Source organism: Halyomorpha halys, unplaced genomic scaffold (genome assembly GCF_000696795.3).
Source record: "Halyomorpha halys isolate HHAL.00 unplaced genomic scaffold, Hhal_1.1 Scaffold586.1, whole genome shotgun sequence".
Lineage (NCBI taxonomy): Eukaryota > Metazoa > Arthropoda > Insecta > Hemiptera > Pentatomidae > Halyomorpha > Halyomorpha halys.
In genome coordinates, this window is record NW_027106076.1 from 283,235 (window position 1) to 296,986 (window position 13,752).

The window sequence follows — 13,752 nt, forward strand, 5'->3', positions numbered from 1 at the left end:
ATAAACTAATTTTAGTTTACATATTTTACTACATCACAACTTTCTTTGACAAAACCAACTGTATAATTACAGAAGTATCACAGTATTACTATGTGCTAAAAAGATCTTATTGATCATCCTCCTTCCTCATGCATAAATAACCCTTGGAAAGTACCAGGCAGACTTTAGATGATAAACTACCGACCATATATTTTAATGAATTTTAAGCCCCTTACAATAGAGTTCACAGAAATAATTTATATGATTCACTTTATAAACATGACATTCCTCCAAAACTTGTCTACTTTTTGCTAAATTGAAGATATGTAAGATCAAGATTGGATCGGACATTGTTTACGGTAAAAGTGTACTGCTGGTTGACATATTAGCCTGCCTGTTGTTTAACCCAGCTGAGAAGAGCTCAGAGGAACTGAGATGCAGACTATTTAACGGAATTGTGCAAGCAATTGCTGAGATTTGCAGATGATTTTGACATAGTTTTCAAATCTAGATCATTGAAAAAATGTTTGGACTAGAGATAAATGAACAAAAACTAAATATATGTGAGTAGAAGAAGGTGATGAGCACAAAAGACAAAAAGAATATTAACACATTTTTTGTTTTTCCCGAAAAAATGAAACAATACCTTGCATATTTTTTCCTTTGGATGTGACAAAAGAGCAGGAAAATGAGAAAGAGCATCACAATTCAGAACAACTTGGGTTTGTTCATCAGTTCCTGTCACTATGTTACCTATTGCTCGTAAAGCAGCAGTTTGCACCTGTGAAAAATAATTTTAAAATTAAAACAAAAATATATAATATCTCAGTCACTGAATGAACTAACTGGTTGGTAACTGAAGCAACTAAATATAAAAAAACTATCATTGAAAAAAAAATCGAATTACAACCTACAAATAAAACACCTAAATTTATTGACGATTAAGAACTTATTTTAGATAATCTCCCATATATTAATGATGAACTATAAATATGTATGTATACTTACAAATAAAATTGAAGTTTGTATGTTTAAATACACGAATCTCAGGAAATACCATTATAACATTATAAGTTAGATAGACAAGTTATTGCAGGTTTTAGACTATATATCATACAACCACTGGGAACGGAGCAGTAACCTAATCATTAAAAGCTTGCTATTACATATAATAACTTCTATGTGCACATGGTTGTCTAGATAAATTCTTTCCCTTGAAAATGTTTTATTTTTGCAAATAAAATAGATCAGTAAGATATAAAAAAGTGCAAAAATGTGAAACTTTATATCTATTTAGAAAAATTTATTGTAATATGATTCAGTTTACAGTTCCTTGAAAATGACAGCAAGATATAAGACTGAGCAGCATTTGAGAGATTATTACTTCAATGGAGGGGCACACAACCCATGGCATGCATGTCATAATGTGGCACAAGGATGATTCGGAACTGCCATGAGGACGATCAATTTTTTAAAAATTAATTAGTTTTTAAATTTTGGTTTAAAAAATCTTGTTCAATTGATATGGGTAACAAAATCACTATCTTATAAAAATAAGTGTTGCTAATGAAGGGCATTGTATAGGCCAGAGGTTGCCAATCCGTGGCCCAAGGTTCCACCTTAGATGTTTTTCCTACCCACGAGATTCATCACTTATACAAAATTTGTAAAATATTTGGGCCAAGAAATAAAAAAAAAAAAAAAAAAACAGGAAGCCAAACAAAATTTTTTTCTTTCACTAAAAACATTCACAATAATAAAAAATCAACAATTCACTCAATAACACAATGCCGTACAGGTAACCTATTTTTACACTCACTTTAACATTGTTCTCCAACTGAGCAATCAAATCAATCGGTTATCAATTGTTTCCCGACCAAATGAGATAACCTTGTTACAATATATTTATTTTATAATGGCCAAAGTAGGTGAAAACCAATTTATCAAAAAAATACATTATTGGGGTATCGATATATTAAAAAATTAACTATCAAAATAATGAAAAAAAAATTAATGTTGATTTTAAAATAATATTCTTGTGAATATACAACAGATATTTCCTGTTTTATTTATGCGTTTAGAGTAAGAACTTCGTATGTAAATAATAATAGCTCATTATATTGCTATTTATCACTCCAAACAAATTTTCTATAACAGGTTTAAATCTAATATGGGGATATATAATTTTCTATGCAGCTCATGGAGTTGTGATACATTTCCAAAGTGGTCCATAAAATCATTTGGGTTGGCCACTCCTGGTTAGGGCCTATATGGGAAAGAGAGAGGGGGCAGTTGTGGGACAATTCACTAGAAGGAACCTTCAATTGTGGTAAGCATTATTAACAATTTGGGCAGCCCTACTTTAAGTGTTACTTAGTATTTTATGGAATATAGTAATATAGTAAGTAGTATTTAATTATATTTGCTTTACTACAATCTGTTTATGTATGTTTTTTACTACAGCAAAATAGAATATATAAATAAATATTGTTTTAGTTCATAAAATGATATCAAACTATTACACTTGAAAACACTTTCTGTATTTTTTTTGTCCCTTTTGTTTTTTCTGATAAATAATAGATGTTATTAACTAAATCAGATGTACTTGGGTCATGTGTATTTACCTTAACTTCTTTGTGCGAAAGTAGAGGGATAAGACTAGGAATGACTCCACTATCAATAACCATTTGTATTTGTTCATTACCACCATCTGTTAAATAACTAAGAGCCCATACAGCATCTACAAGAATCTGAAATCATAAATAAGTATTGCATAAGAATAAATTTAATTTATTTACTGGATTTAACACAATTATATATCTAAACTAGGGAAGAAAATGTGATTTATAAAAATAATAATCATCAGTTATCACTGATAGAATATTATCATAGTAAAATATTATCAATATGATTAAAATATTATTGATATGGTATAATCAAAATCAATCATAAAATATCATCGATATGGAATAATTAATATCAATGAAAATATTATCGATACAGAATAATTAACCCGTATCCGCCCCTAGCTTTTAACATGTAATTCTCACTAAGTAGTGTTCTAGTTCGTTCTCCTAAATATAAAAAACATTTCAATATTATAAGAATAATATTTTTGAAAGAAATTATTTCGAAAAGTGAGTAATATATAACTGGAGATGTCAATTGCTCTGTTATGGAAACTAATAGCAGTGCCACTGATTCTCCCGACCAAAAAATACTCACTCACACCTTGAAAAAACCCATTTTACCCAACAAATACCTGTTGCTCTTGGAGAATCGTTGTAAGTGTAACTATATGATTCGTAGTCATAAGTGTATTGCAGCAATAAACCTGGCATGATAGTTGATAGTACAAGTAATTTCAGTGAAGCAACTGCCACGTTAACAATAAGTGTTATCCACTACCCCAGTGTAACTATCAGCAGTCTCACATGCTCGCTAATACAATAAGTGAAGTCAGTGGACTAACAGTCGCATTAACTGCCATGTTTGACTGTATATGCCTTGACAGTGAACTGTCACAACATATCAACTTTACCAAATGTAATGAGGATAGATGAGAAAACATTGTTCTTATTTGTTTGTTGCCAAAAAACATAAAACTGTATCAGCCCTGGACCACAAAAACAAATTTGTCCAAGAACTTAAAATTGTATCCGGCCCAGTATCCCCTTAAAAAAGTTTCCCAATGCTCCAAACTTATATAAATCATTGGCCTCAAAGTTCAAATAATCTGCCTATGGCCCCAAAAATAAATCAGAACTGGGCCTCAAAAATAAATTTGCCCAAGACCCAAAAATTCATTCAAGATTCATCTTAATCTATTTTGGACCCAAAAAGAAAAATATCATGGGGCTTATGTTCTGAAATTCAGAATCTAAGGAAAAATAATAAATAATAAAAAATAACTTGTTAGTTATAGAAAAAGTGTTTAAGGATTACTTAATAAAACCAACTGAAGGACTAGTGTGATACTGCACTAGTAGTCTACATATAGTGTATGACCATTTTACCCAAAATCCCTGCTAAGATAAAAAACACAAAATATCCATAACACTGAAATATGCATTAAATAGAGCCTGAATTTCACACAGCATGAGTTTTGATATATTTTGCCTAGTCACCTTCCATATGACCTACAACAACGCTGACTAAGTACTGTTGTCAAGAACAATTGTAATCAATTTCATTAATAAAATATTGTCGATATGGAATAATCAATATCATTGACATTGAATAATTAATCAACAACTTATTCTACCATGAGAGTAATTACGTGGGTGTCATAAACTAAAATTTTACAATCTGAACAAGCCGGAATTTTACTTCACAGTGGGAAGTAAAAACAAAGTGAGTTAAAAAAAAAAATTATTAGTTCGGCAGCAGTTTTACACGAAAAATTTGTTTCTTCATTCATATTTTTTAATTAAAACAGAAACATTAACTTTCATAATAAATGTTTTGATTCAATTTAAAATATAGAAATATGAAAGATTCTAAAAAGTAAAACCATGTAGCTCTCAAAAATAATCACATGGCTTCAAAAGACATAAATAAAAAATAATCTCTAAATTAACAAACATCAATTAAATCTGAGTAACATTGATTTTAATAAAAGAATGTATCAACGTATGGAAGAGAATCATGTGAAAACATAAGAAAAATTTGTAAGCAGTCAGGGAAATGTTAACTCACTCTCAAGATATTTATAGACATTCTATAATAGCTAAGTCTAAACATTTTACACACAAACTAATTGTATTAATTAACTTAAATTTATAAAGACCAAAGTGAATTACATTGATGTCAGTATGATGAATAAGGACGTTGAGTGCAGGAAGTATATCTGATATTGTTTTGATAGGAGGAGCAGGATCTTTATTTCGACATAGGTTGACAATCACCCATGTAACATTCCTAAGAAATGAGATGGGCGTTTCTTGCTTGATAAAAGCCAAAAGTGGTGGAACGACACCAAGGTTAATTACATAATCTCGAAGACCTGGCCCATCTCCAATTATGTTACCTGAAACAATAGTATAATTTTAGTGCAATGCATAAGAATGCATCACATAGGTCTCCAAATAAACTCTAAATTTGACGGTATCTTATTAGAGGAGGAGGTCCCTGTGAAAGAACCACTATAATTATAATTACAATATTGGATGGGATGTGTCCCGATGTTTGTTTCAATGGTCCCTAGAAGATAAGAAAAAAATATTGCCAATTCTATTAAATGAGAGATGTGTAAAAAATACTTACAGACTCAAACTTCCAAGATAGAGGAAGAAGTTTAAGTCTGTATTTACTATTATCTGTAATTTAAATTTGTTCCTGAATTTCATTAGACAAAAAGAACAGTTTATGTAAACAATTTTGCCTTTAAAATTAAAAAAATTTCTTTCGCCTAAAACAAATTTCATTTATGTTTTTCTTTTTCAGATTCACCAATTTCTAGAGGAAGGGGAGGTAAAATCCCTTAAAACTTCATTATCCGATTATACACTAATGACATTTACATAAGTAAGTTAAAAACATGAGTTTTTAAAAAGAAAAACAAAAAAAGTTTGCTTTTAGCATCCTTAAAAACTCTTAAGCATGAAATTTTATAGAAATAAAAATTAGAAATTGTTGGTTTGATATTTTGAAGGATTTTGTTTTCTATCAATGTCTGTTGTTCATGTAAACATTCTGGATTTTATCTAATTCTAATGTTATTACAACTGTTAGAAATCTGAATTTCTGCTCTGTGAGCCAATATAAATGCCTTTTAGATTTCATGCCATTATAATGAAGAAAAAAAGTTGAAAACTTGTTGAAAGTTTTATTTGAAATCTTTGATTTTAATTTGTTAATGAAGGTCCTATTTGTTTCATTTTGTGTAGTTTATGTAGCTTTAAGTAGATTAGTCGAGTTGTGAAGTTATTGCTATTTTCTAGATTTTACAAAAAAATTGAAGGCTAACTGAAAGTTTTTTGTAAACTTTTTACACATTCATACTCATTTAATACAACAAGTAACATATTTCCTTATTCTAAGCAAACAAATCAATTGGTAAATAATAAACATGAAAGCTATACAAAGATAAGACAGAAAACAATAATAAAAAAAACTTGAGAAAATTATTAGAAATATATTTTTTTCTCAGCTCCTAGGATTCACCAACACCAGGACACATGTCAAAACTTTTAGAAGTAGAATCACAAAAAAAAAAAAAAAAAGATTGGTTTAAATCAGAGACATCCTCACAATGTTATCCCCTTCTTAGTAAAAGAAATATTGACTTACCAAGAGCCCAAACAGCTTGCTCGCAGACTGTTTGATGAACTGAAAACAGTAACTGCAAAAAAAGCGGAACTGCACCGGCAGCAACAACAGCTTGAGTTTGATTGGAAGTACCAGATGCAATATTAGTTAATGCCCATGCTGCTTCAAATTGCAAAGTCGGGCTGAAATAAATTATAGTGATGAATAGAAAAAAATCATGAAACTATACAATAAAAAATAAAATGATGAAAAAGAACAAATTTAAAAAACGTACTTTTCCTGATTTTCTAAGCATCGAACAAGAATTGGGAGAATGCCACTTTCAATTAAAGCATCAATAGGTGGGTTACGATCAGAAGATAATAACTTTCTAGCTGATTGAACAGCTTTAAGTTGTATTTCAGGGTCAGCACTTCCAGCTTCATTTACTAATTCATCTAAATTGATGAGAGATAGGTTTCTGTCATCGTCATCATCTGCAACATCAAAAATTTATTTGTATATCGAAATTAATACAATTAGTTTATCTTACTGCACTAGCTAATTAATCACTACATGAGAAAAATATAGTAGAAAAATCAATCAAACAGTTTATTACATTGGTTATACAAACTTAATGAACCTTAGAGATCACTGCTGATCTAAGTATAAATATTATGGACAAATTGTAATTCCTAACTAAATACTGAGCATTCAATGGTAAGAAAAAACAAGAACAATCAAAATTGCACAGCAAAATATAAATATGAAGAGCTATTCAGTTCATGTACGACTGAAATAACAGAAACTTTCACTAAAAGGTATATTTGGCCGATGAAGATTTAGAAAATTAAACTGTAACAAGATCCCTTCCCAAAAAAGTATTTAAGGTAGGAAAAAACATTTTTTTTTTTTCCAAAATTTGAAATTCAAAATAACATCAAGAATATTTTTAAAAAATAAATTTTTCCTTGAACAAAACAGCAAAATCAGTCATAAAAATGTAATAAAAAAAATTTAGGATAATTAAAAATCTAGCAAAAAATCGTTAGTCCTAGTTAACAATAAATTCCTTTTAAACTTAGTATTATATACTTTTCTTATTACCTCATTTTTTTTTGGATTTATTATCATATTACATGGATGCACATATGCACACATATATGTATATATATACACATAAATATTTAGCTTCCTTGTTACCATTTAGTATGAAAGTTTTTATTTATGTAGAAATTAAAAAAAGTATGTCCTCAGAATTCAAAATTTCACTCACATATTACACTAGAGTCTTTTAAGGAACAACTAAGATTTCTTATCGAGCTAGTCTGTAGTTAAATTTCTGTTTGGGTATAATTAATTGACCCCTACTCTGACAGCATAATAGCTTATTTCTAATATTTACTTCAATACAATAATCCCTTAACTGTAAATAAAAAATTAACATTTTTAACTTCAATTTTGTTTGTGTTACAGACAAAACGCAATAATATAAAACCTATAATGAGGACTTTTAATGTAAATTCCAAAAAAAGTGTATGAATGTATGACTAATGTTGCCGACTGCAGAGCCCACTGACCTCATTACTTTTAGGTGATATATATATGTTTTAGCACCAATGCTAGTTCACATTAAAATTTTCTAATAAAGTTTCGTATCATCCTTTTTAATTTGAACTTTAAATGGAAATAGGTGAATTTAAAAACTTTTTTCTTTAATATTTTAAAAATAAATTAATAGGTTTGATCTTTTTCTAATACCTAATCTAATGATAAATTAATATTTACAGGTTCAAATATACTGATCGTTGTTGTAAAAAATTATATTTTTTATAATAAATTCCTAAACAAATTTTTTTAGAAATAATTAACCAATACAAAAAATATACTTAAAATTTTTAATAGGTTTTAATTGTTTTTATACATAATAAAAATAATTAACTAAAAAGTACAATAAAAAAACTAACTCGTTGCTTTATTAAATTAATTAGCTACTTAATAAGATTTTTATAATTATTTAATGATTTATAATTATTAATGATTTTTATAATTAGCTACTTAATGAGATTTTTAGAAGTCAGAAATGTATTTCCCTGTTAAGTGTGGCTGAAGACATTTTTAAAACCAAAATTATTTGCAATTTAATTTTTATGGGCTTAGTTCCATGTATCATGTATATGATTTGTAGGCACAAAGAAAAAATAATAAACTTGCATCGACACTAATAGCAGAGGGATAGAAACTCAAGAATAGGTCTTGAGAAGTACTAGATAGGAGTTAAAACAGAGCACAGGTCGCGAACGCTTGACTATACTGATATATCACCTCATAGGCCATGAGGACACCGTCGTGCTCATGATTATAAATCAGCTCATAGTCCCTGAAGGGTTAAAACACATTGTAAAGATGGTAGGATAACAACCAAAATGACCACTGAAACTTTTTAATAGAAAACAAATGAAACTGGTTTCAGAATTTTTCTTTTTATCTTGAATTTCATTATTTATAAAAACAAGAAACATAAAGTAGTGTCTAAATACCAAAAACACAAACAAATATATCACTGTTATGTATATTTTACCGTTAATTTTTTTCATGGAAAAACATCAAAATTAAAAATGAATATCATTTAGGATAAAGCAGTATGAAAAATACAATGGAGATGGGAAAAAAGCCTTGGTTAACTAAATCTTTTACTGATCGCTAATGAATTGAAAACAAAATATATTTGAACTATAAAAAATTAACGTTATTGCTACAATTGTGTCAACTCGCACTCAATCACAGTTAAACACACCACAAATGCAATGCTAACTGCTAATGCTAATGCTAATTCAAAATGATATAGTTGGGATAAAAATATTTTTAAACCTCAAGAAAATGAAAAATGAACTAACTTACCATTCTAAAAAAATTAACGAATAGGAAAAAAGAAAAACAACAAACTAAGATAGATAAATTGAAATTGAACCATAACTCATTATAAAAAATATTTTAGCTAGAGAAAAAGTGATTAAAAGAACTCGAAAGGAGAATTGGCAAAAATTGGTAGAAGTAAGTCATCATGATCTTGATTATGGTTCCTATTTAACTCAATGAACAAACTGTATCTTCTCTCATTCAAGATAATTTAGATACAAATTTGCACAAAATAAGAATAGCAAAATTGTTTTTCAGAGCCAACCAACGATAATGTTATAAACTTATTTGAAGTAGCATTAAATAGTTGTAATAAAAAAGGAAAGAAAAACTCAGTGTTATGGTGAGCAGGTTATGGCTGGACAACTGTTTCAGTTGTTAAATAACACAATATACTGATTAATCAAATGGATATTAAAAAAGTAGCAAACACTAAAAACTAACAATTCCTATAAATGAAATTATCAATTTATTTCAATATTTTAAAGTCCAGAACTAAGGCAATAAGACATAAAAGACTAATAAAACTAAGCTTGAATTTAATTTGATTCATTACAACATTTAATTATATCTTATATGACACCTAAGCTTAAAATAATACGAAAATTGCATACCTACACTTGATTCAAAATTAAAATTAGTTCAGTTAAGTACAAATTCATGATGAGAGAACATTTTAAATATCAACATCCAGGTAATATTGAATACTTCAGATATATATCATAATGTAACTTAAGGGACTGTTCAAAATATTGCTAATAAGTAGAACACTGGAGAGATTAAATAATACTGTTATTAATGCTTAAGGTCTTATGTGTCAATTTACTATTTAGAAATAACAAAGAGAAAGGAAGAACATTATACGAGTCAATTAATGACAACTGCAAGAGAATCTATAACAACACTGTTCTGTTGAAATAAAAATAACAGGGACAAAAAATTGGAATTGAAAACACAAATATTACCAATTAAAAGATATAATAATCTAAAAACACAACACATTGTTATGAGGGGCTTGAAATAAACATGAAATATACTAAAAATACCTGTAGAATCAACATTTGGCACATTCCTTCTTTTCAATAATGTTTCTTCTCTTTTGTTCTTTCTCAATTCGACAGTTACTTCACTTCTTCTTCTGCGCATTTCCTGACAATAAAAATAATTATAAAGAAAATATCTTACTAGAAATAAGATTGGGGAGGTTCACCCAAATAGATTATTTATAATTAAATAAAATCAACTAAGAACAGAATGGATAAAAACTAATTCATAAAGACATAATTGAAATTAATTAAAGACTTCAATAAATATAACAAATCAACCAGAGAACCATTGACTGTTTCCTTCGATAAAAACCTAGGATTATCTTCTATCTAACTAGGAGCAACGAATAAATTGTGATTAATAAATCATTAAAATATATAAACTTACATCTTGATCTTTTCCTTTGTTCTTGAAAACCTGCATTCGGTTTTTTATATGTTGATCGGACGCCATTCTTCTTGACGACCCAAATGTGCTTAGCCTTCAATTCACCCGGCAAATGTTTATTTTAAGGAAGGATAATCGCAGCTCTTGACAGTAGTTAGAATAAATATGCTTACTAGGTCCGAAATTAAACATAACAAGGAGCGTCTATTGATATAACTTTAGAAAGAGGAGAAGTAACACGTTTTCTGAAAATTGCATGTGTAATAGTAACAAGACAGTGATGCCATGATTATAAAGCAAGACAATAATATACTTAAAAATGCGAAAAGTATACCTATATGTTACTAATTATAAAATAAAAATTAGCAATAACCTCTAATATCACTAAAAGAATAAAATTTGTTGTTTTAAATAATAGAATCAACTAATATTTGAGTAACTGGAGTAAATTCGTATATTTGATTGAGATTTTTTGTCCTGATAATTTACTTATAATTAATCAAATATAGAAATATGTTCGGTTTTCATATCATGAAAAGTATTTTTTTCTCTTACTTATAATTTAATATTTATCTTCAGCTTCTTTTAATCTTGGAGAAAGGAGAATTAAACTGGTAGAACTGGATGAAACCATTAATGTAACCTACCGAAAGATTGCTTGTTTTCAAATTCTGGAATGGCTCAAATCTGGTTAAGCGAGTTTCAAACTTCTGACATAGGAAAAAAGGATATTTCTTAGGGTTTTCTCGAAAAATCTTAAACTAAAAATTAATTATTTTTTAAATGTTGTATTTTGTTTAATTTTATTTCATGTGAAATGGGCAAATATTCTAGTGAATCTGACTCTTCTGATTACCATAGAAGAAAAAAGTCTGGACGGTCTAGAAATAGGTACTTATTCAAAATTAATAAGTAAAATATAATGATTATTAAAAAAACCCTTTGGTTTTTTTTTTTTTTTTTTTTGTGTGGATTAGTTTATATTTCATATTAATTATGAAATGGGCGTAACTCATAATCTTTTAGTAATGACATTTATTAGTTTTACTATATGCCAACTAAAATATATTAAAGGTGTTTAAGAGTATTTCTAAAACAAATTTATTTAATAACTTATATATCTCGATGTATTTATAATTAGTGTCTTGTAGTTGAATTTTTTTAAACAAATAATTGGAACTACATATGCAACGAGGAACTAACAAACATTTTTTTCTTGTATTTTCTAATCTATTCCTATGATTTTTTTTCATTTTGGTACAAAAACCCAAGGCTCTATATGTATTTCATAGTGATATAGAGGAGTGGTAGACCCCGAGTTGATTTTTTAGTATGTTGTATATTGAAAAGCCTTGGAATAATGAAAGATATAGCTTAGAAAACACAATTTCACAAAAATGTTAGTTCCTTATTGCTTATATGGGTACAAATATGAAACTAGTCAATTGTTTTTTTTAAGGTAACTTTTTATAGCTAAAAGGACTGAAATAAAAGTAAATCCTTATTTATGAAATTTTCCTATCATTGTTGATAGTCATTTCTTTTGTGTCCAGGTCATTTTAGGTCTCTATCTTTAGGTTCGAACCAAATGTTGGTCTTCAACGATTTCTTGAAACCTCCAATTCTGTATTGAATCTTTTTTTTTTTTTTTCATGTGGGTGTATATAATATTCTTTTTCTAGTAAATCAACAATTTCCTTTCTGTTCATTCCTCTTGGCATATAATGATCATAGCTTTCATTATTTTTAAAGTTGATTGTAATTATTATGTTTTATCTAGAATTATGCCCTGCAATTAATAATGAAAAAGAAGAAGAGGATTTGAATGATTTTGTTTAGCATAGAAAGTCTTACTTCTTATTTATATCAAACAAAGAAGTGTGTAGAATAATGTTATCCTGATTACTCTTCATTGATGATTGTGCGTTGAGATATATATTTATTTATTATTCCAGCACTAAGGTCCTACAATAACCAGGGCCTCCTCCACCACAGCCAGTCAATCTCCACGATCTCTTGCTCTCTCCATCTTTGAACATTCAACTGTCTTAGATCCTCCTCCACATTTTCCCGCCATCTTTTTTTTTTTTTTTAATTTTTCATGTGACCCCCATTCCTGGTCATTTCTGATATACAGGGGAGGAAGGTGGTTATCTACAGGGTACCACTCTATTTTAACACCAAGTTTTCATTCCATGGGACCACCACAGAAATAAAATTCAACCCTCCCAGGCCGGATTCGAACCAGTGCTGCTGTAGTTCCCAGACTGCAAATTCAAGTCCCTGAGCTACAGACGGCCCCATCGTTCCACTATCTGATCCAGGGATGTCTTCTTTTTCGTTTTCCATCTGGTTTTCCATTTAGCATCTTCTGGGGTATCCTTTGATAAGGCATCCTCTACCTCATTACTTTTTACTTATCCTGAGTAATATTGGTCAGAATTATAAAACTATATTTAGTCTAGAAGTATATTATTTTATAAAATAAAAGAGAATAAAATGACTAAATAAATGGAATTGGATTGTAAATGAGGTAAAATTGATAATTGGGGGAAAAAATAGTTATAATATATTGTATTTAGTGTATAGAAGATTATTGATTGTAAAAGGAAAAAATAGAAAAACTAAAAATATTGTTGTTATATCATGTATATATATGTAGTGTATATATGTTCGATCACGGATTGATTGGTATGCTGTGTATTATAGTAACCAAACGTATGTGGGCAGCATGGCTAAATAAATCATTTCTCTCTGTCTTAAGAGTGTAAATAACAGAGGAATAACCATTGTTAAATAATAGAAACAATCTTATTCATTGATAACTGGAATAAATTTGATAGTCTTAGAAAATTTACATTTCATAATTTAATTACAGTGTATATTGTGATTAAACCAAGGTCATCTAAAATTTTATAACTTTTTCAGGTCATCTAGTCATTCTTCTAGTAGTAGTAGATATTCTTCAAGAAGTAAGAAGAACAAGAAGAGCAGTAAAAAATACAAACGTTCCAGAAGTCCTGATAGATATTCTAGGTTTGAAATCACAGTATCATATTATTTTAATAAACAAAATTATATCTTCATGATTTATATAAAGATAAATTTCTGTTTCTTAAATTTAATAATATTTTGGTACACTATATGTTTCATAATGATGTGTTTATTGTT

General features: G+C 28.5%; 2 protein-coding genes across 2 annotated transcripts in view; one reads left to right on the forward strand and one right to left on the reverse strand.

Moving 5' to 3' along the window:
* The window catches only part of Kap-alpha3 (karyopherin alpha3), a 16,431-nt gene extending 5,567 nt beyond the window's left edge, over positions 1-10,864 (reverse strand). The window contains exons 1-7 of the mRNA XM_014426606.3: positions 10,582-10,864; positions 10,194-10,296; positions 6,524-6,725; positions 6,271-6,431; positions 4,782-5,008; positions 2,604-2,729; positions 626-760 (exon numbers count right to left, since the gene is read on the reverse strand). Of these exons, the coding sequence (XP_014282092.1) occupies positions 626-760; positions 2,604-2,729; positions 4,782-5,008; positions 6,271-6,431; positions 6,524-6,725; positions 10,194-10,296; positions 10,582-10,647 (1,020 nt within the window). The 5' untranslated portion in view covers positions 10,648-10,864. The remainder of the gene's footprint in view (positions 1-625; positions 761-2,603; positions 2,730-4,781; positions 5,009-6,270; positions 6,432-6,523; positions 6,726-10,193; positions 10,297-10,581) is intronic.
* Positions 10,865-11,151: 287 nt separating this feature from the next.
* Positions 11,152-13,752, forward strand: part of LOC106684477 (serine/Arginine-related protein 53) — a gene marked incomplete at its 3' end in the record, with an annotated part of 6,298 nt that continues 3,697 nt past the window's right edge. Inside the window, 2 exon segments of the mRNA XM_067053625.1 lie at positions 11,152-11,472; positions 13,510-13,617. Coding sequence (XP_066909726.1) covers positions 11,399-11,472; positions 13,510-13,617 — 182 coding nt within the window.